Below are 22,676 nucleotides of genomic sequence, written 5' to 3' on the forward strand. Positions count from 1 at the left end.
GTGACCATTCACTTACATCCTATCTGCAGGACACACCTGGAAAGGTAAGTGGGAGGCAAGAGGGAGCTGGAGGCCAAGACTGCGGTCCCAGATATCCTAGTCCACATTTGTCCCCACCAGGTGTGTGAGTGCCGGAGCGCTGCACAGCCTCTCTGGGCCTCCGTTTCCTCAACTGGTAAACAAGAACGCTGGGCGGACTGAGCTCTGAAAGTTCTGGGAGCTTGACAATCAGAACTCTCAGCAGAGAGGCCGCCCCTGCTCTCAGGAGGGCGGAGGCACCTGAGTCTCCAGTGCGGAGGACAGGCCGAAGCGCTGCGTTGGAGATGTGCAAATGCGCAAGAAGCGTGCTGCTTTCTCTCTGAGAAAACACTCCTAGGCTTCAAGGCGGCCCAGGAGCTCGGCTGGGCGGGATGATCCCGGCGGCCCCTGGGCCGGGTCTGTGGACGGCTCTGCTGTGTGCCTGTGCGTGCCCAGTCCCGCGGGTGACCAAAGCCCTGGGGCGGGCAGGGCAGAAGCCTGGACCTCACGTGCCTCCAGTGGCCAGGTTTGGGGGGGCGGAGCGTCCCAGCGAGGGCGCGGGGGCGGACCCTAGGGCGGGGCGCGGGGTGGCGTCGGTGGAGCGGGCTCGGCGGCGCGGCTGGTAGTGCTGCGGCCGGGCTCCGGGCGTCCCGGCGGCCACCATGCTCAGCGTCGTGCACTTCCTCCGGAGCTTCTTCAAGGTGAGAGCCGGCGTCCGGGACTTGCGGTCGGGCTCGCGGCGCCCTGCGCGGGTGGGGAGGAGCACAGCCCGCGCTGGCTGCTGCGCCCCGGGCCGTCCCCTGGACACCCGGTGGGTGGGGACACCCTCGTGGCTCCCCGCCGCTCCCAACTTTCCGACGTGCAGACCGGAGGCGGCGTCCTGCAAAGTGGGGCCGTCTCGAGCGCGGGGAAGGAGGGGGCTCCGTTGGGGGCGGTAGGGACGGCGGCCCGGGGCGAGCCCCTGAGAGGGCAAGGGCGAGCGCCTGAGCCGGCCTCCCCGCACCTGGACCGGCCTGGGCGCGCGGGGCACTCGGAGCCGCTGCCTGGACCGGCCTGGGCGCGCAGGGCACTCGGAGCCTCTGCTGCTTGGCGCGGTACCAGCTGTTTTGGGAAGGAGGGCTGGTGCCGGCCCGGTGGGTACCGGAGAAGTGGTTGCTGTTGTTATTCCCCAGGCTGAGAGTACGCGAGGGCGTAGCAGCGGCAAGGGGCTGGAACTGGGGTCGGGGCTGTTGGGCTCCTGCTCGGCGTGCCCCCTCTCTGGCCCGATTTCCGGGCCCGCTCACCATCCGGGACCCACTCAGTTGGGACGCCTCCACCTCGCTGCCCCCACAGGAACCCCAAGATGGGCCGGGGGCTCCGGGGCACTGTCAGGGGTGGCCGGCCACAGGTTGCCAAGCCCGACCTCCCCAGGTGAGCCAGCGGGAGGGTGGTTGCGACGCTGGGTGGTGCTGAGCTCCGATGGGCTCCGACTCCGGGAGCAACTGCATGAAAGGAGAGGCGAGGAAGAGCCGCCAGCTGTCAGCTGCAGGTCCAGGGGGAGGCAGACCTGTGTGGGGCTGTCGGGGCGGGAGGGTGGGAGGGCGCCCTACTTGGCTGTGCAGCCATCTTCTCCCAGAGTTGAAGACGGGAGGTTGAGGTCGGAGTTCTGTGGCCCTGAGAGCTCTAGTGAAAGGGGCAGGAAGCCAGGTGACCCAGGGCAGACCTGCAGGAGCCCTGCCCTCAGCCTATCCGCTAGCCTGGCATCAGCTCCCACCCTCAGCGATAACGAAGTGATACAGGCATCAAGAGTGGAGAGGGCCGGACAGCCGGGAAGGCAGCCTTTCAGTAACCTGTGCTGGTGAGTGTAGGAGATGGCTTGGAAGAGCTCAGACCCCCTTCAAATGCCGACTCTGTCATTGAGGAGGTGTACAATCTTGGGACGATCACATAACCACCTGGGTCTTTGTTTTGAAAAATGTGGGTGATGTTTCCACACCCTCCACACCTTTCAGGGTTAGTGTGAAGGTCTTATTAGAAAATGTGAGTGTGGGCCGGCGCGGTGGCTCATGCCTGTAATCTCAGCACTTTGGGAGGCCGAGTGGGGGGGCGGATCGCCTGAGGTCACGAGTTCGAGACCAGCCTGGCCAACATGTCAAAACCCCGTCTCTGCTAAAAATACAAAAATCAGCCGGGCGCGGTAGTGGGCGCCTGTAATCCCAGCTACTTGGGAGTCTGAGGCAGGAGAATTGCTTGAACCCGGGAGACAGAGGTTGCAGTGAGCCGAGATAGCACCACTGCACTCCAGCCTGGGTGATAGAGCGAGACTCCGTCTCAAAAAAAAGAAAAAGAAAAGAAGGAAGGAAGGAAGGAAAGGAAGGAAGGAAGGAGGGAAGGAAGGAAGGAAAGAAATGTGAGTGTGTTTATGAAGTGGTGAGCCCTGGACCTTGGTTCTGCTGCACCCACAGCAAGGGTGGCAAGGAGTTGCCCAGGTGAGGGGAAGGTGGCCGGACAGAATCCGAGATGCCTGGGCAGAATCTGAGTCACCCAGCTGGCCCCAGAAGCTCCAGGAGCAGGCGGAGTGTGGCTGGAGGAGAGACCACTGGACATCTCTGGGCAGCCACCTTGCCTGCTGCTGCCTGGGAGGCTCCTGGGATTTGGCCTTTGTGAAAGTATTCCTGACACACACTGTCCTCCAGTTCCCCATCTATTCAGAGAGGCCTTTCCATACTTTCTGCCGTGTGTCTGCCTCAGGTCCCTGTAGGTCCTGAGACACCTGAGGCCTCCCCATGCACACCACAGGAAGCATCACCTGTGCCCCTCAGAGGGTCTCCTTTCTGCTGTCCACATGGGAGGGGCTCTGACTGCCACAGCAGTCCACCTCTGGCTGTGTGAGTGTGTCTTGCCGAGCGACCGACAACGTAGTTCATACTTGTTCCTCTCAGACACTGGTCGTGAGGAATAAATACCCCGTGAGGACACAGGTTGTGGGGTGGGCAGAGGAGCTACGTGCTTCAGTCACCGCCTGGTGCCTCCTGGTGTCCCCAGGGATTGGTCCTATGAGGTACCCCTGATGATGGGTGCTGGACTGGGCCAGAAAAGGCCACTTCATTCTGGGAACCTCAGATTATCTGGGTCTCCCAGTCAGACTCTGTTAGCCAAGATGCAGCTAGTCTCCACCAAGCCCAGGAGGAGGACCCCAAGGCCCCAGGTGTGCCTTCTGGTGGCACTTGGTACAGACTCTGTACAGCACACAGATCTGCTTGGGCACGTTGGGCACCGTGGGATCCATGGGGCATGACAGTCGTGTGGCAGAGTCCCTCCCCTTGCAGGCAGACCAGTTGGAGAGCCTGCACCTGCCAGGGGCCCACACAGGTGCACCGCCTTGGGGGTCACCAGCAAATGAGTCAGAGGAGCAGCACACCCAAAAGGAAAATATGTTGTCTCAAAAATCCAGAGGCCCTCCCAGCATCGTGTGTGGGCCAAGCATGACTTTTGCTTTCGAGGGTGTATTTCAAAATGTTCCAGACAGCTGGACCCCCTGCTGCCTGCCTGGAGCCGTCACTGAAGTGGCAGGTCCCTGTATTTTCATGGAATGTACGTCCTACTCTCTGGTACATGTATGTCCTAACACTTAGGGTACTTTGCTGCTTGGTTTCCTCCAAGACCTGTTAGTGTGCAGCAGACCCACATGAGGTCCTCGGGAGAGAAAGGTCAAGGTCTTTGTTGGCTAAATCGTGGCCCAGAATCAGTAAGCCAAGACAAGTCGTGAAGGTGGGATGCTGTGCCCCATGACAGGGAAGCCAACCCACTTCCGTGGATTCCTGAGTACTGCAGCAGGAAGCACACACATAGGCACACACACACAGGCATACATAGGTATACATATGGGCACACACACACACACAGGCATACACACTTGGGACACACAGGCACACACACAGACACACAGGTGTACACACAGGTGCACACACACACATAGACCGAGTTTTCATCCAATCAGTGGCTCTATACTATGCCAAGGATTGTGACAGCTTCAGTCTGGTAGGGAGGTCATAAGTGGGACAGCACAGCTGATGAGAGAATCCACTTGATTGAACCCAGAGCCGTCCACCGCATTTTCAAGGCCCCGTGTCTCCTGCACAAGCCTACCTGGCAGGTTAAGGGGGGATGCAGCAGCGTCTTCTTCCTTGGGTGCTGGTGGTTTCTCAGTCTCCAGGGATGAGGTGTTGCTAATGAGCCACTGTTTTGGAGGGGAGGGAGTTGTAGAGCCATCCAGGTAGTCTTTCCCACCACAGAAGCCTCCACACCATGGCTCAGGAAGCCAGGATGAAGTTCCTGCCACGTACTGGCATGTGTTTGTCACCTGAGCACTCAGGAACTAGGGAAATTGCCATAGGACAGGTTTGGGATCCCAGTGGGCTGCCATGAGGTGGACGCAGGGCACAGCTCTCGTCATGGCCTGCATGCCACTGCCTCTGGCAAGCCTCACTCCTGGTGGCAGGCTGTGGAGACATTCTGGGCTACCAGGAACAGTGTCAGCTCAGAACCAGCCCTCAGTGGTGCCGGGAGGTCCAGGTACTTCTCTGTCCAGGAGGCTCTGGAAGATTCACGGCATATACCTGTGCTGTTACGCAGGTGACCAGCCTCCCTACAACTCAAGGAGTTTTGGGTCTATTGAGAAATCTGGGAATTGGGCAAGAGGCAATGCAGTTTATTCAGCAAATATTGGTTGAACACCTACTATGCGCCGGATGTTGTTTTAGGCACTCATGGTAGACTCCTGCCTACCAGACCTAGTTTTAAAAAATGGTTGTTTGTTTGTTTGTTTGAGACAGAGTCTCGCTTTGTCGCCCAGGCTGGAATGCAGTGGCGTGATCTCAGCTCACTGTAACCTCCGTCTTCTGGGTTCAAGCAGTTCTCCTACCTCAGCCTCCCAACTAGGTGGGATTACAGGCACACACCACCATGCCCGACTAATTTTTTGTATTTTTAGTAGAGATGGGAGTTCGCTATGCTGGCCAGGCTGGTCTCGAACTCCTGACCTCGTGATTCGTCCGCCTTAGTCTCCCAAAGTGCTGGGATTACAAGCATGAGCCACCACGCCAGGCCTAGAAAGCTTTTTTTTTTTTTGACATTTCTATTAATATTACACACGTTAGATAGGACCCTATTGGCATTACCTGTTGATTTCAGTCCTAGCAGTGCCATGGGTGAGTCGTCAGTGCCAAGGAGTCTCAGCATGAGAACATCTTGGTGCCCCTCTGGCTGCCGGCACCTGAATGCTTCCTCCCATCCTCTGTCGTGCCAGCCTCACCGTTCTCATCTGTAGAATTTCCACCAACGGGAAGGTCTCCCATCATCATCTCCAGCTGATAGAGAACGATGTCTGTGGCAATATTCCAAGCTGTTGGTGTTCTCCTTCCTAAATGTTTCTTGGTGCTTCGGGCTGGGGCAGGTCCTTTTGGCTCCCCTGGAGACATGGTTAGGGATGTTGTACAGGTTGCTCTTGATCGGTCTCCACCAACACTGTATCTCTTCAGATATCTGGATTCCTTCAAGGGATTTTGGCTTTTCAGTTTCACTTTGTGGAGCCACTATCAAGCTGAGGTCAGGGAACCAACAGCTCACCTGCTGGCTCTTGGACTCCAGCATGGGGGGCGCACCTGCAGCAGTACATTGCCCTGGCCTGGGGTGATGCTCTTCCCCCAGGGTCGGGGACGCTCCAAATCCGTTCTCACCATTCTCCCTGGTTTTTGCTGGTGTATGTTGGCACAGTCCTCGTTCTCTGAAGTATGTGTCTTTTCCTTGATGGTTTCACTTGTAATTGGTTCCCTTGGCTATGCTGGGATCTGACTCTGCTCTTTGGCCTGGAGGCAGGGAAAGGGACCAGGGTGGGCATGAGCAGAACAGGGTGACTTGCTGGGGAGGGCATAACAGCCTGAAGCAGCCAGAGAGAAGAGCAAGGGTTCAGTGGGGTTGTGAGCCCCCAGTGCATCCCCACTCCTAAGGTGAGGGTTCCACTCTTTCCCAAACCATACCCTGACTATCACTCAAGGAGCAAGGAAACAACACATCCTTCTGGCTGTATAATGCGCCAGTCTGCAGGTTGGTGGAGTCAGACTGCTTTTGGTTCTGGGATATCTCAGGCCTGTGGCTGCAGAAGAGAAGAGATACTCGTACTTTATGTAGAGTGGTAGAGAGGCCCTGTGAGGACAGAGTGTGTTATTACCTCACTTTAAGCTGTACAGGGCAGTTAGAAGTAGCAAGCGCATCCAGCAGTCCTTGGATTCTTCATGCCTTTCATTTGGATTTTGTAGCAAGAGCTGTTTCTCCCACAAAGCACCCAGTAGTCACTTGGCCACCATTGATTATTTAGGGGCTGGCCATGCAGGCAGTGAGATACTGGAGTTCCACATCTTCCACGTGGTAATGTATTTCCACGGCTTTTGGCTTCAACTAGGTGAAATCCGCAGTCCCAGCTCTCCTCCCCACCTTCCTGCAGATCTCTTACCCGCAGGGATCCTGGTACCAGTTTCTTTACTAGTAAAGGATCTTGATTGCCAAAGACAGTAAAGGGCTCCAGTTAAGTGAAAAAAGAGTGACGTCTTGGCAGGTTGGGGGTAGCTCATTGGCCCAGCTTGTGCAGGGATGAAGGGGGCGACGTGCAGCTGGGCCTGTGGGGCTGCCCCGGGTGTGGGCTCCACTGCTCTGCTGACAACACCCTCTAGTGTCTTTTGTAGGCGGTGAGGTCTGTCCTCAAGAGCCAGGGTCCTGGCTGGGTCTTAGCTGAGCTGCCAGAGGGTGGGACGAGAGGATATCTGCCTCCTTTCTATTTTCAAGATAGATGGGGCCAGATTTTCGGTTATATTGGGATCTCCTCTTCTCCCCGGTCCCAGCAGCTGCTCAGCACGGGGCAGCCAATACCCACTCATGGTGTATGACTGAGAAATCCTCCAGGACTCACTTGGCCCCTCCACATTTGTGGCGGAAGGAGGGTCTAAACTCCAGGTTCCTGGGGCCTCTGCCAGGGAGCCACCTACATCCTTGAACTCTTCTGGGTGAAGGTCACAACAGGAACCCAAGGCTGGAGACCCTGAGCTGGGGTGGGCTGCCCTCTTGAACCCTACAGAGGCTGGTCTCCTGCATGGCGGAGTGGGTGGGGCAGACCCAGCAGGGGAGCCAGCTGCCTGCCAGCAGGCCTTCCGTGCCTCCCTTGAGCTGTGCCTCCTGCTAACCTGGACTTGCCAGCCTTGGCTGCGTTGCTGATCAGAGGCACCAGTGCTTCCTCCTGCTATAGGCCTCCTCTCCCCCACTGCCCTTCCAAGGTGGGGCATGGTTCCCACCTGTGCTTTTCCTCCAGACCCTGCCTCTGCCCCGTTGGGCTCTCCCCTGACCTCACCAGATGGTCTTTCTGTACAACACAAGTTCTCAAGCACCCCCTGCTTGTTGGGACATAATTGGCATCTCCAAAGGTTGTTCTCTCCCTCTGGGCTGTCGGCTCTGAGGGCAGGGCCAGGGTTTGGACCACAGCGTATCCTCGGGAAATGCACTGAGTCTGTGTGTGGCCAGGTCAGAGCCCCAGGGGGGCCCTGAATCCAGAGGGCCCCAGACTGATGTTTCTAGAGACATGAACTCCTGAAACCTTCTCTCCAAACTTGGGTGGAGCACAGCCCTGCTCTCCAGGTATGGGCTGGGCACAGCCTGCCCCACCTCTGTGTCCCTGTCCTCCCACTGGCTTCAGTCAGGTGTCCTCAGCCCTTCCTGAGACTCCAGCCACTGTTTATAACCTGGGAAGGTACCAGACCCTGCAGAGGGTTTGAATTCACTCTGGGTCTCCTGTAGGAGTCGCTGACCCCATACGTTTTGTTTGCTTCTCCCGCTGAGCGCAACTAGCTCCCTGGCTCAGGAGAAGTGCTGTGTCTTTCTGGATCCCATATGTGATTTCCTCATCTCTGCAATGGGCTGCCCCTCACCTTCTGCCAGTTATAAGGTGGTGAGGTTTAAACGATATTGCCTATTGGCCCATCCCTGGCTCCGGGATCCTCCACAGACAGGGATGGTGCTGCCTGTGAGGCCCTCCAGCCGTCACGTTGCCCTGTTGTAAAGGAGGCGGGGCGCCCTGCCTGGTGGGCACAGCCCTGTTGGCTGGATGCAAACCCCGGCAGTAAACCCCTAGAGACCCTGTCCCACCCTGGCTAGCTTGAAATGCCTTGGATATCAGCCACGTTTGTACCACAGGGGTCGATTTGTCTCTCTTCCACAGCTTTTTTGCCTGTGAACTAAAGATTGCCCATGCTCGAGAAGAGGTCTCCTTGGAGCACTCCTTGGAAGCTGCCCCTCTTCCCAGGGTCCCTTTGTGATGGTGATGGCCCCTGGGTGGGCCCACTCTCCCATAGAGCTCTGTGCCCTGGGGCACCTTCATGTAACCCCTTCACTCTCAGGGGCGTGTGAAAATTTAAAATAACAAAAACAAGGGAAAGCATGTGGAGAGAGCACCCAACAACTATTAGCTATCCCCCCCAATCTCTATTTTTGTCTTCCCCAAATATATATATGTATATATATATATTTGAGACAGAATCTCATACTCTTGTCACCCAGGCTGGAGTGTAATGGCGCGATCTCATCTCATTGCAACCTCCACCTCCGGTTCAAGTGATTCTCCTACCTCAGTCTCTAAAGTAGCTGGGATTACAGGCGCCCACCACCACACCCAGCTAATTTTTGTATTTTTAGTAGAGACTGAGTTTCACCGTGTTGGCCAGGCTGGTCTTGAACTCCTGACCTCATGATCCGCCCTCCTCAGCCTCACAAAGTGCTGGGATTACAGGCGTGAGCCACCCGGCCCGCTATATTTTACTTATAACCAGTGGGGTCAAATGGAAACCCATCTCTGAAACTTGGCCAAGTGTGATGCTGCCTGATGTTGCTGGCCGAAGTTCCTGCTCTAGGTAGAAAGTGAGTTTTTGGCCGGGCACGGTGGCTCACACCTGTAATCCCAGCACTTTGGGAGGCCATTTGAGCCCAGGAGTTCCAGACCAGCCTGGGCAACATAGGGAGACCCCGTCTCTACAAAAATGTTTTAAAAAAAATTAGCGTGGCATGGTGCACACACCTGTAGTCCCAGCTGCTTGGGAGGTTGAGGCAGGAGGATCATGGGAGCCCAGTACAGGCACCCGCCACCACACCCGGCTAATTTTTGTATTTTTAGTAGAGACGGGGTTTCACCATGTTGGCTAGGCTGGTCTCGATCTCTTGACCTTGTGATCTGCCCACCTCGGCCTCCCAAAGTGCTGGGATTACAGGCTTGAGCCACTGCTCCCAGCCTAGAAAGTGTGTTTTTACAGAGGCATGCTGACTATGAGAACATCCTCCTCAGGGCACAGTGGGTGTGGCTGGTGGGAGAAGCTGGGTTAAGTGGTACAGTCTGCCTCTGTGTGAGGACTCAAGCTTGTGAGAAGACCTGGAAGCGACTCACAGGGCGGCACATCCACAGAGCAGCACTAGGAGGGAGGGAACTGCTGCCATACACATCAGGCCGGATGGGCCTCCAGGGAACCAGGCCCAGTGGCAGAAGCCAGACCTACGGTGTGATCCCAAATGCGAACCTACGGTGACAGAAAGCACACAAGTGGCTGCCTGGGGACAGGTGAGCGTGGGCGGAAGCCAGAGGGCAGATGAGGAAGGACAGAGGCAGTGGAGATTTGCTGCTGACTGTGCACCGGTCGAAACCCTCAGGTTGTGCTTCCAGTGTGTGAGTTTATTGTGCGTCAGTTACACCTCGATCAAGCCAGGCCCACCTTGGCCAGAAGGCAGCCATCTCTCTGCAGGCCTGGCTCAAGGTCTGTTGCCCAGGACCTTCTCTGAGAGCTCAAACAAGCCCCTTGCTTCCTGTATCCGCTCTCTGGGTGCCCAGTGGTTAGGCCTTCCTCGGCTGAGTGCTCAGCTCAAACCAAAACTGTTTGTGCGTCATCAGTGCTGTGTCCCTGCTGGCTGGTGCCGCCAGGGCCGAGGGCCTGGGAACTGTCAGCCTGGGGTGACTGGTCATCTGAGACCCCCACAACCCAAGAGTCACCTCTTCTCGGGTGCTGGGATCCCAGGAGCCACCCACACCGACTGCCAGGCAGGACCAGGCTGCTGGCCCTACGCCAGCCTCCCTGCCCCGCTTGGCTGTGTAGCGTAAGCCAGTCCTCCCTCTCAGCACCCCCAGGCCAGCGCCCTCCCTCCAGGACCCTCAGGAACCTGCCTGCGGGGGCTGTGACCCCTGCCGTGGGGAGGTGCACATGGGGAGAGCGATATGGGACGGCGAGAGAGAAGGGACTTAGGGCAGGATTCGGGCCCAGCGAGAGGGGCTTGAGGAAGCTGGACTTTGCTTGGATGGATGCCCTCAGGAGGTGCGGGGGCAGCTCTAGGGTCAGGGGTCTTTCTTTAGCAGAAGGAGGAAGGAAGCCAGGCCAGAGCTGGACAGCCAGGCAGCTGGGACACTCAGGCAGCTGGTGCAGGGCATTGATGGGGCTTCTGTGGTCAGGACAATGCACGTTTGTCTGTGCTCAGACATGAGTCCAGAGCGGCTTGTTCTTCTGATTCGTCATGAGGTGGGAGTTGTGGGCCCCGGGGGTCGAGTTATGTGATACGGGTACGTTTAGCAGGAGAATCAGGGCCTGCCGGATGGCAGATACACAGAGTGTGTTTCCACTGTATCCACAGACATGTGCCAAGCCCTCCAAGCCCCAGATTTGATTCTCCAGAGGAGGCCTGAGCAGGTCTTTAGGGAAAGCCTGGGTGTAATTCTGATGTGCGCGGGCTAAGAGCCGGGTGTGGATTCCTGACGCACTGGGTCCAGTCAAGGCGACCCTGAGGGCCTTTCCCAGCCTTGCCCCTGCCGGACACCTGGCCCCAAAGCCGGCTGCACCCTCCAGAAGCAGGCTACCCTTCCCCTCCCAGGAATCTGGCCTTTCCGGACACTGCTCAGTGCCTGAGCTGAATCTGACAAACTGGGTGATATTAGTGACCAGGGGCGTCTCCTGCTTCCTCTTGAATCGCTTTTCACCTGGAGTATGAGTGCCTCAATGCAGAGGAGGCCGGGGGAAATGATTGAGCCCTCATGGGTACCCAGAGGCATCTGGAAGACAGGAGGTTTCAGTCACCACGTTGGACTTGGAGGCACCAAAAGATCATAACTGTGCACATTTGGTGTGACTTAATCATTCATCCCTCAGTCTTCATATCTGTAAAACGAGGATAATGGTTCCTCTCTGTAAGGTGGCTGTGACAGTCACATGTGCTGACGTTTGTGGAATGTTCCTTTTTACCTGCAAACCTTGAGTGCTCAATGCTGTGGCCCCAGCTGCTTTTCCACCCCAACGCTTGGCTCCGAGGGCCTGACCCCCTGAAGCAGGGGCACATTTGGTGTCCTGTCCTTCCCTGGGTCCACCCAGGTCCCCTTTCTCTCTGTGAGTTCTAGAGTTTAGAAAACATCAGGCGAGGCTTCACAGGAACAGTGCTGGCTTAGAGAAGGTGAGGCCTCCACCTGAGGGTGGGTCAGGCATGGAAGGCGGCCTTGAAGGCCCATCCCTGTGCTGGCTCCACTGCCCCTGGCATGAGGGCCTGCATGCCCTGACCCTCCCCACAGCCCCTCTGAGAGGCTAGGTCTGAGCCTCAGGAGTGTGTGGGATTGGAGCTGGGCCGCTGGGCTGGGGTCTGTCTGTGGGCGAAGCTGACCAGCTGAGTGGAGGCCACGGGTGTGAGGGAGCCACGTGGTTGCAGGGGCTCTTCCAGAGGAGAGGAAGGAAAGTCATCTGAGGACATGGGGCCTCTGCCCAGGTGGGCAGGGAGGGTGGGCTGTGGCTAGTCTCCAGGGTGGGAGCAGGCCATCTGCACAGGGTGGGTGGCTTTGGCCTGAAGGGTGAGGCTTCCCGACCTCAGAGGGGCTGCAGCAGGCCTGTGGGGAGAGGCGCTCTGGGCTGCTCCCGCCCACCCTGTGGGGCAGCAGGGCCTCAGGCCAGGATCGCGTCTGAACCACCCTGTGCGCTGCCCCAGCATACCGACTCGACCCCAAGGCCAGTGTTTTCATCCCCACGCACAGCATTTAACTAGTCTTGTTAGAGTCCAGGCCCGTGCTGGGTGCCAGGGAGGTCAGGCCATGAGCAAGACATACCTGCAGCCCCTGGACAGGGGCTTCTGAGCCCTCTGGGTAGTAAAGGTTGGCAGCCTTGTGAGAATTCAACGAAGGCTCTGAGCGCTGGCACTGGAAGCCCTCCCCACATGGGTATGCAGGCACCTCCTGCGTGGCATTCCCAGGGCCCAGGGACCAGTGGACGGCAGGGAGGCTCCTGCTCCGAATCCCCAGCTCCTGAGGACAGCGCTCGAGTGATCCTGTCTCTTCCTCCCTCCAGTGCCGGGCTTGGAGCTGTGAGTGGAGCCGGGGCCCTGTGCGTGTTTTAGTGAGGGTTCCAGTCACATGACACTCGCCTCCCGTTCTGCAGGGAGACCAGGCCCCGAGGGGACATGCTTGGTTGTCAGTGTCAGTGGGACAGGGATACAGGGCACAGGAGACAGGCCTGGGTGGCGCAGTGAGGCTCAGGGGTGATGGGCCCTGAAGGGGAGGTGCCAGGCACCAGCCCCCATTCTGGAGCTGGAGGGTGGTGAGCAGAATGGGAGCTGTGCCTTGGAGAGGCTAAGCGGGCCCTGGGCACCTCGGATCCTCCATCCCAGCCATGCCAGTTGGGGGCACTGCCCACCTGTGCACCCCCCAGTGGCAGAGGAGGAGAGGACAGCTGTGGGGACTCCCCTGCTGCCCCCCTCCTCCTTGGGTCCCCATCCCCAGCCAAGAGCACCTCTTCCCACCCTCCCTTGGGATCTGGGACCTGGGTTCTGGCTCCGTGACCCCTCTCAGTGTCCCAACTTTAGTTTGTTTCTCAGTGTGCCCACCTCCCGGAGCTCCCCAAAGAGTAACGGGAGAGTGATTAAAAAGCTGGGGAGCGTTGGGGCAAGAACACCCTGTTTTGTTGGGTGAGTATTGTCATGCCAGGGGGCAGAGAGATGCGGGCAGGGCTGGGGAGGCTTTAGGATGCAGGGAAATTTTCTGTGCCCTATAGGGAGGGTCACCCCCTTTGCTGCCCTTAGAGACAACCTTGCCTGGGGCCCCAGTGCCCTTGCCTGTGAGGTGGGATGGCAGCCATTCTGCTCCTGGGGGCACCCCACAGGCTGTCCCAGGCTGCCTGTCTGCCCTGGAACTTGAAGGAGGAGACCCTCAATCTCTGAGCAGAGGGACCACTATCACACATCTCCTTTCCATGATCTAGGATACTTTTTTTTTTTTTTTTCTGAGACGGAGTGTTGCTCTGTCGCCCAGGCTGGAGTGCAGTGGCGCGATCTCAGCTCACTGCAACCTCCTCCTCCTCCCAGGTTCAATCTCCTGAGTAGCTGGAATTACAGGTGCGCACCACCACGTCCAGCTAATTTTTGTATTTTTAGTAGAGACTGCGTTTCACCATGTCCAGTCTGGTCTCAAACTTGTGACCTCAAGTGATCCACCCACCTCAGCCTCCCAAAGTGCTGGGATTACAGGCGTGAGCCACCTTACCCAGCCTAGGATACACTTTTTAAAAAACGGTATAATACTTGTGAAATGAAAATGCATTTGTAATTGATGTGTACATTTAACATAATGATTTTTTCTTCTTCCTCAAAAGCTCTCCTTGACTTAGTGGCATCTTTGTAAGCAGGAAACAGGACGTTGTAACTGCACATGTGGTCTGGGGCCAGTGTGTGGCATCCTAGGGAGGTCCCAAGCCCTCACCCCACCGGGAGCCTCCCCTACTGCTGGGTCAACCTCCTGGCCCCATGGGGGTTCTCAAAGCAGCCCACGTTTCTAGGGCATCCTCAGAGGGACTCATAGGAGCAGTTGGGCCAGTGCCCCAGGGAGGGGGCAGCCTCTCTAGGGGCCTCTTGGGAAGTGTGTGGGATCAGGCCTGTCTGTACCTGAGGAAGGAGGAGCCACTGGCCACTGCCTGCTGTGTCCCTGGTACCCCTCATGTGGAGAGGTCTCCTCTCAGGACACCATGGAGAGCTGTTGTTTCTGATGATACCCATGTCCCAAGTCTGCCTAGGCAGCTGCTGCTGCCTGTGGCCAGAGGCTTTCTGGGAGCTGGCTCTGCTCTGCTCCCTCCATGAGCCCAGTCCTGGGAGCCTCTCCAGCTGTCCATCATCCACAGCCAGCATCCAAACGGCTGCTGCTCAGCCTTCCAATTCCGAATTGCCCAACACCTCCCCCTGCAAGGACACAGGTTCCCCCAGGTGGGCTGTCTGTGTCCACAAGGTGGGCACATAGCCCATGGGAAGTAGGGCAGATTGTGGGGGCTACAGTGCCCCAAGCAGGGGTGCAGTGGGCCACAGGGTGGTGTCCCTACCCCATGTCCCTACCTTCAGATGCCCTTGTGATGGGGCCTGCCTCGGTAGACAGGGGACTGAGGTGCATGTGGAGGTGAGCAGAGCCACACGGGAAGGGGAAGCAGGAGTCAGCGTCAAACCCCCTGCCACTGTACAGTCTTTCCAACAAGGCCCCCTCAGATGGCAGCTGAGGCTGCTGGGCCTCTGTCATGCATGCGCTTCTGTGGGGCATTGTCAGAGGGAGAGGCTTCTGTCCCATGCAGGCCTGAGGGGCTTCAGGCCCTTGGTATAGCCTGGGCAGCCCCCGAGTTCCAACTTTAGGCCGTTCACTCAGCTCCTTGGAATGGGTTCATTCTGCTGCACAACCAAAAAAACCAGCCTGCTGGGTCCCCTTGCAGAGCTGTGGGAGGGCAGGCAGGACATGGGTCCGCCAGCTTTCTGTGCTGTGAACACCGGCGTCCTGACCGCTGTGGAGCAGAGAAGTGCCTGCACTTTGAGAAGGGTGGTTGGGATAGGACCTGCCAGAGGCCAGCATGTCCCTTTCCTGCCCTGGCAGCCAGGCAGCTGTGACCTGGGAATGCAGGGCAGAGAGGACACTAATCTGGATGCATCTGTTGGTGGCGCCAACTGTCAGGAGGGTGCTGGCGCCAGCTCTGCAGCCAGCCCTGGTTCGCATCCATCAACCATGCAGTGCTGGTGCTCACACTGTTGTGTCTTCTCAGGGGAAGGAAGCTCACATCTTCCCATGAGACAGGCAGCTGGGAATGGGGTGAGAATGTGCTCTCAGCCAGAACCTGGTGCGGTTCATGCGGGTTGGGGAGTTTGCTGTACTGCCGAGGCCTGCCCTTTGCCCACTGTGCAGGTGCTCCGGGCCTGAGTGGGCGGCTGCACATGGTCTCTATCCGAGAGGGTGGAGTGGATGGGCTGGGGGGGCTCCAGTCTGTCTGCAAAGCAGCAGGGCAGAGCTCGACCCTATGTGGGTCACATGAAGAAGAAGGGTAATGACGTGGCTCTTGGCCACTGTGATCCTTCTGACTGCTGCTGTCCTCAGCTCATCCGTGAGCTGGAACAAGGTCCCAACCCTCCCGGGGCCTCCATGGACACAGCCAGCAGGAAATGCAGGGTTGTTGACCTGCTCTGCCAGTCTCTCCGGGCTTGTGTAAGGCCTAAATGAGACATCGTGAGTGAATGTTTGTAGAAGCTGGAGACCGGGTCCAAATTCAAATGCTGCCACCTGCCAGGTTGGTGCTTAACTGTCCTGAACTTCAGTTTCCTTACCTGGAGAATACAGACAATCAGACTTGCCTCATGTTAGGATTAAATAATGTCTAAAAGGCACAGGGCACGTGGCAGCACTTTATCCATAGCTATTTTATTATTACAGATGTTATTTTTACAGTGGGGGAGATGAGCCATTCCAACTTCACAGCTTTTATTCTTTCAAGAGTTGGCTGAGCGCCTGCTCCACGGCACGCCCTGCGCTGGGGCTGGGGATGCAGAGGCTCAGGCAGGCCCTCCCTTCTGACGAGCTCATGGGTCTAGTGGTGGAGACAGGTGGGCTGGCCCACAGCGACAGCGTCACCTGTGCAGTGGGAGATATGACCAGGGCATGGCTGGTGTGGGGAGCCCAGGAAAGGAAACTCTCAACCCTGTTAAAGGGGAAAGGAGAGTCTTGGGGAGCCGAGAGGATGGACAGGTGATAGCAGACCACAGTGTGGTGTCAGGCAGGACACAGTCACAAGGCACAACATCGGGGCGCCGTTCTGCCTCCAGGACCTCCAAGGAGGCTGCACAGATGAAGCGATGCCTTGATGAGACTGACTGTGGGGAGTGGGGAGCCATCGGGCCAGACTGTGAGCTGGTGGGGGTGGGGGGGACTGTGAGCCGAGTAAGTCCCCGGGCAAGACTGACTGTGGGATGGGTTGGGGGAGCCTGGCCCATAAGGTGGGACGCCCTGCACGGAGGCGAGCGAGCACGATGTGCAGAACTCCAAGAGTCTCAGGAGGAGACTGCAGGATGGGAGAGAGATCTGAAAGCCGAGCAGGACTGAGGTGGGCCTGAGCCCCGTCGCCTCCTGCGGGTGGTGGAGAGCTGCAGTGGGGAGACAGTGAGATGCCGCTTGTGCTGAGTCTCAAGCCAGCACCACAGGAGGCACCACTCCTCAGGGTTGTCCTCTGTGAGCCCAGAGCCCAGGAGCAGACAGAAAAGGGCTGAGCGACACAAGGGCAGCCTTGGCAGCTGGGAGCTCAGCAGCAGCCGGCTGCCCCATCTGGAGGCTCAGAGCAGACTGATCGCCCTGGGCGGGGCCTGCCACCTGGGCAGCTGGGAAGAACCTCCTTCCAGCAGCCTGATGCCCCCATCGAGGGTCAGCAGGGCATGTCCAGCACCAAGGCCATGCATGTTTTGTGCTTTGGGTCCCAGGGGGCTGTTTCCATTGTCCTGCTCGGCCTTCATATGGCACCATGAGGGACCCCGGAATCCCCACACCTATCCCAAGGCCCAACTTGGGGTCTGCCAGAGGATCTGCATGATGATTCACAGTGCGTGTTAGCTACTGTGCACGTGGCCAGTGATGGATCCTGATGGTAGAAAATTCAGAGTAGCTGGTGGAGGAGGGAGCCCTGAGCCTGAGGTAGGAGAGCCTCTCTGGGCACACGGCTTGGCTGGTCTCTGCCTTCTTTCCTGGAACATCCTGCCGGCTTCACAGAGTTGTTTTTCAGACTTCCCGAGTCCAGGTGAGGTCTAGACAAGGCATCTCGTGCAGCCACCTCTCCCTTCCTTTCTGAGCCTCAATCACGTGCCACTCTGCAAAGTACATGGCCAGTCTTCACCTGCCTGTTTCACAGGTGTTGTGAGGGAGGGGCATGTCTCCGCTCGGCAGGCCTGGGCCTCCTGTGTGTCCCCTGGGGATGAGCTGCTGAGCCAGGTGTGGGCTGTCCATGATCCTGGTGCCTGTGCACATCGGTGTCCAGGAAGAGCAACATCTCCCGTTGTCTTTGGCTCTCCTAGGGGCCTATGGTGCGGTCTGCCCCTCTCCAGTGGGAGTCGGCACAGCACCAGGACACAGCATGTGAGCAGCAGCCTTGCTTGGGTCCAGTGTTGTGGGAAAACCACACAAGCCCTGCCATCATCCCAGGAATGGTGGGCCCTACTGTGTGGCTCAGGAGGTGAGCCGGAGGATGCAGGCCACAGAGATATTGTAGTGAGCTTAGTTAGCCTTGAAGGATGGACAGTCATACCTACAGGCTAGTCTCAGCCTTGCCCATACCTTGCTGTGAGATTCTGGGCAGGTTTCTTAGCCTGTAGGAGAGAAGTCTTAGTCCTCTTGTCTGTCAAATGGGAATGTCCTGCCCTGCTCACTTCATAGGGTCACTGTAAGGATAAAATCTGATGTGTGTGGAAATAACTTGGGAAGCCAAGAAACATGACCAATAAAAGAGAAACGGTAAATAAAAAAGTTATAGCATACCTGCACAAAATGGTTCATAAAATCCACAGAATTATTAATTACATCATAGCTGTAAGGAACATTCAAGTGTTAAAATTATAGGCCAAACCCTGTCCTTGGTGCTTGGGAATCAGCAGTGGCACAGGCTGGGACCCCTGTCCTGGAGCTCATGCTTTGGCAGGGAGGACAAATAACACACATTTATTCTTTGGAGTCTGGCTCTATAAATCTGAGGGCATCACGCCCCACCTCTTCCTAGGAAGTGGGGTGGGCACACCCTGGGGAAGCTCTACCCCAGCAGGTATGGCCAAGAAGACGGGGCTGTCACTCCTGTCCTCTGATAGGCTGGTGCTTTGGCTGCACCCCAGGAGAGTCAGGCTGCTGGCATTCTCATCCTCAGCCCCACATTGCAGAAGCTCTGTTTCTGGCAAGTGCTGCTGAGAAGTCTGGGGATCACTTCCACACCCAACCCACGCTATAGGGTGGAGGCCTGCTCCAAGCACAGCAGGCTGGCCCCAGTGCCCCCGTCTCATCTCACTCACAGGATGGAGGTTCCACACCAGGAGGGGTGAGACAGGAAGACCAGGGACTGCCAGGCAACCAGTGCCAGCTGGTAGAGTGGGGATGTCATCAGGAAAAGCAGGCCCCCACCCCCAGCTCTGTGTTCTGATGCAGGGCTTCTGCCCAGGGGGAAAAGCAGGGCGTGCAGCTTTGCTGGAGGAGTCTGACTTTTATTTATTTATTTATTTATTTATTTATTTATTTATTTATTTATTTATTTATTTTTGAGACAGAGTCTCACTCTGTCGCCGAGGCTGGAGTGCAGTGGCGCAATCTCGGCTCACTGCAAGTTCTGCCTCCTGGGTTCACGCCATTCTCCCGCCTAAGCCTCCCAAGTAGCTGGGACAACAGGCGCCCGTGACCACGCCTGGCAAATTTTTTTTTTTTTGTATTTTTAGTAGAGACGGGGTTTCACCATTCATAGGATGGTCTCAATCTCCTGACCTTGTGATCCGCCTGCCTCGGCCTCCCAAAGTGCTGGGATTACAGACGTGAGCTACCGCGCCCGGCCGGAGGAGTCTTTTTACTTGAAACAAAAAGTTGGAGAACCCATGCCTTAAGGGTACTGCCAAAAACAGTGCAGCTCTTAGTGGGGAGCAACTAAGAGGAAGCTGGTAGGTTCATGAGTCAGGGGTCACCAAGACCACTGTGAGGCTTGACAATCCACTGGGACTCACAGGACCATGAGTGTAACTCTGAAAAGCTGTTATACTCATGGGTATGGTTTATTACAGTGAAAAGATACAGATTTAAGTCAGCAGAGGAAGAGGTACAGAAGGTGGAGTACAGGAGAGACCAGCTGCAAGCTTCCAGGTGTCCCCTCCTAGGAAGTGGCATGCAGTGCTTAATCTTCAGCAATAATGTGTGACAACCCACGTGAAGTGTTACAACCAGGAAGCTCCCCTGAGCCTTGGTGCCCAGGGTTTTATTGGGGTCAGTCATACAGGCATGCATACTTGCATGACTGAACTTAACTATTCAGACTCCAGTCCCCTAGGGCCTCAGGCAGACCAAAGAAGGCAGGATATCCTAAGACCTCGGAGATGATCTCTCAGGAGCCAATCAATAGCCAGTGTTTTCTATGAAATGTGCAGTTTGAATAATCTAAGCCGGCTGAGTTAAGTCGTTATTGCTTACTTCAAGAAAAAACAAAAGGCAGGGCAACCAGAAGTTTAAACAAATAAACAATTGACCAATCAAACAACAACCATAACAATATCAACAACCCACAGGACAAGTATTAGTATCAGAATTGCTATAATGTTATCGGAAATGTCCAGTTTTCAACAACAAAACAAAAAATAATAGACAGGCAAAGAAATAGGAAAGTGTGACCCATATACAGGGCAGAAAGCGAGCCATAGAAATATCTTTTTGAAGGGGTGTCATTGGTGGCCTCAGCAGACTAAGACTTCAAAGCAGCTATTATAACTCGGTTCAAATAACTAAAGGAAGCCATGAATAAAGAATTCAAGGAAGGTGTGGTAGCAATGTCTCTTCAAATACATAATATTGTTAAAGATATGGAAAATATAACAACCAAATAGAAATTAACCAAATGAAAAATTCATCAGAGGGGCTGAACAGTAGATTTGAGCTGGTAGAAGAATCCATGAACTTAATGAATAGAGATTATGTAATTTGAAGAACAGACGTAAAAAAGAATGAAGAAAAATGAACAAAGACTCGGAAATGTTGGACACTATTAAGTGCACCAACATATATGGGGATAAAAGGAGAGGAGAAGGTAGAATAAAATAATTCCCAGATATAAAAAAATGGAAATAATTTGTCGCTAGCACATTTGCCTTGCAAGAAATACTAAAGGAAATTCCTCAGGCTGAGAGCAAGTGACACCAGAGAATAATTCAAATCCACATGAATAAATCGAGATTGCCAGTAAAAGTGATTATTTAGGTAATTATAAGTGACAGAGCAATTGCATATTTTTTCTTCTTCTCTTAACTGTTTAGAAAGTGATTGTGGAAAATAATCCATGTATCATTGTATTGGTGGACCTATAGCATATAGGAGATATACCTAATGTTAAATGACGAGTTAATGGGTGCAGCACACCAACATGGCGCGTGTATACATATGTAACTAACCTGCACATTGTGCACATGTACCCTAAAACTTGAAGTATATTAAAAAAAAAGAAATGTAATATGCTTCACAGTAAAAGCACAGAGGTGATTGGGAACAAAGCTGCAGTGGAGCTTAGCAGGTGGCAACCCAAATCCATAGAAGGAAATGAAGAGAATGGGAAATTTAAAAGTTAACATAGGCTGGGTGCAGTGGCTCACCCCTGTAATCCCAGAACTTTGGGAGGCCGAGGCGGGTGGATCACGAGGTCAGGAGATCAAGACCATCCTGGCTAACATGGTGAAACCCCGTCTCTACTAAAAAAAAAAAAAATACAAAAAATTAGCTGGGCGTGGTGGCGGGTGCCTGTAGTCCCAGCTACTTGGGAGGCTGAGGCAGAAGAATGGCATGAACCCGGGAGGTGAAGCTTGCGGTGAGCCGAGATCGCGTCACTGCACTCCAGCCTGGGCGACAGAGCGAGACTCCGTCTCAAAAAAAAAAAAAAAAAAAGTTAACATAATAAACTCTATAAATATGTACTTGCCTCTCCACTCCTTAAAAAAGACATAAGATTATATGAAGCAGTGTATTGATCTGTTTGTAACATATGGAAACACAATATGTGCAACATTAGTAATGCACACATACACACAAAGAAGAGAGTAGCGCTATATAAGAGTAAAGTTTCTATATCTGACTAGAATTAAGTAGTATAAATCTGAAGTAGATTTTACAAGCTAAGATGAATATTGTAAGCCCTAGAGCAAGCACTAAGAAAAGAACTTACATAGTAAAAAAAAAAAAAAAAAAGCATTAAAAAGATTAAACTGTCACACTAGAACATATTCACTAAATGCAAAAGGAAGAACAGAGGTACAAAAAGACAAAACACATAAAAAATAACAAAAATCAAAATGGCAGATATAAATGTAACCATACCAATTAAACAACCCAAACTAAGGCAGAGACTGTCAGAATGAATTTTTTCTTAAAAAGAAAAACAAGATCCAACTATATCTTTTTATAGGAGGTACTTTGTTTTTTAAATTTATTTTATTTATTTATATATTTGAGATGGAGTTTTGCTCTTGTTGCCCAGGCTGGAGTGCGATGGTGCAATCTTGCTCACTGCAACCTCTGCCTCCCGGGTTCAAGTGATTCTCCTGCCTCAGCCTCCCGAGTAGCTGGGATTACAGGCATTCACCACCACGCCCGGCTAATTTTGTATTTTTCTTTTTTAGTAGAGACGGGGTTTCTCCGTGTTGGTCAGGCTGGTCTTGAACCCCGACCTCAGGTGATCCGCCCACCTCGGCCTCCCAAAGTTCTGGGATTACAGGTGTGACCCACCACGCCTGGCCAGGAGATACCTTAGATTCAAAGATGCAAATACGTTGAAAGTTAAGGGTGGAAAAACATACCATCATAACTGCATGAGCTGGGGTAGCTATATAAATATCAGCCTACATAGATTTTAAAACAGAAGTTTTACCACAGATAAAGAGGGACATTTTATAATGATAAAAGTTTAGATCTATCCAGACAATAAAACAGTTATAAACATACGTGCACCTACTAACAGGACCCAAAATACATGAAGCTGAAACAGGCAGAATTGATGGGAGAAGCAAACAATGTAACAACAATAGTTGGAGATCACCCTTTCATTCGTTGATAGAGCAACTAGGCAGAAAATCAGAAGACTTGAACAGCACTACAAATCATTAGACCTAACAGACATCTATAGGATGCTCCACCAAACAGAAGTAGGACACACGTTTTTCTCAATTGCATATGAAATATAGCCCAAGGGCCAGGAGCAGTGGCTCATGCCTGTAATCCCAGCACTTCGGGAGGCTGAGGCAGGCGGATCACAAGGTCGGGAGATTGAGACCATCCTGGCCAACGTGGTGAAACCCCATCTCTACTAAAAATACAAAAAATTAGCTGGACGTGGTGGTATGTGCCTGTAATCCCAGCTACTCGGGAGGCTGAGGCAGGAGAATCACTTGAACCCAGGAGGCAGAGGTTGCAGTGAGCTGAGATCGTGCTACCGCACTCCAGCATGGTGACAGAGCGAGACTCTGTCTCAAAAAAAAAAAAAAAAAAGTATATGTGTATATGTATGTGTGTGTGTGTATATATATGTATGTATATATATATATATATATATATATATATATATATATATATATAT

The 22,676-nt window shown here is 54.4% G+C and overlaps 1 protein-coding gene across 2 annotated transcripts in view; it reads left to right on the top strand.

The window, feature by feature from the left end:
- Positions 1-602: 602 nt before the first annotated feature.
- ARHGEF4 (Rho guanine nucleotide exchange factor 4) overlaps positions 603-22,676 on the top strand; it is a 207,709-nt gene continuing 185,635 nt past the window's right edge. For both annotated transcript variants that reach the window (XM_031008717.3, XM_031008718.3), the window contains exon 1: positions 603-719. In XM_031008717.3, the coding sequence (XP_030864577.2) occupies positions 681-719 (39 nt within the window). In that variant the 5' untranslated portion in view covers positions 603-680. The remainder of the gene's footprint in view (positions 720-22,676) is intronic.

Source organism: Gorilla gorilla, chromosome 11 (genome assembly GCF_029281585.2).
Source record: "Gorilla gorilla gorilla isolate KB3781 chromosome 11, NHGRI_mGorGor1-v2.1_pri, whole genome shotgun sequence".
Taxonomy (NCBI): Eukaryota; Metazoa; Chordata; class Mammalia; order Primates; family Hominidae; genus Gorilla; species Gorilla gorilla.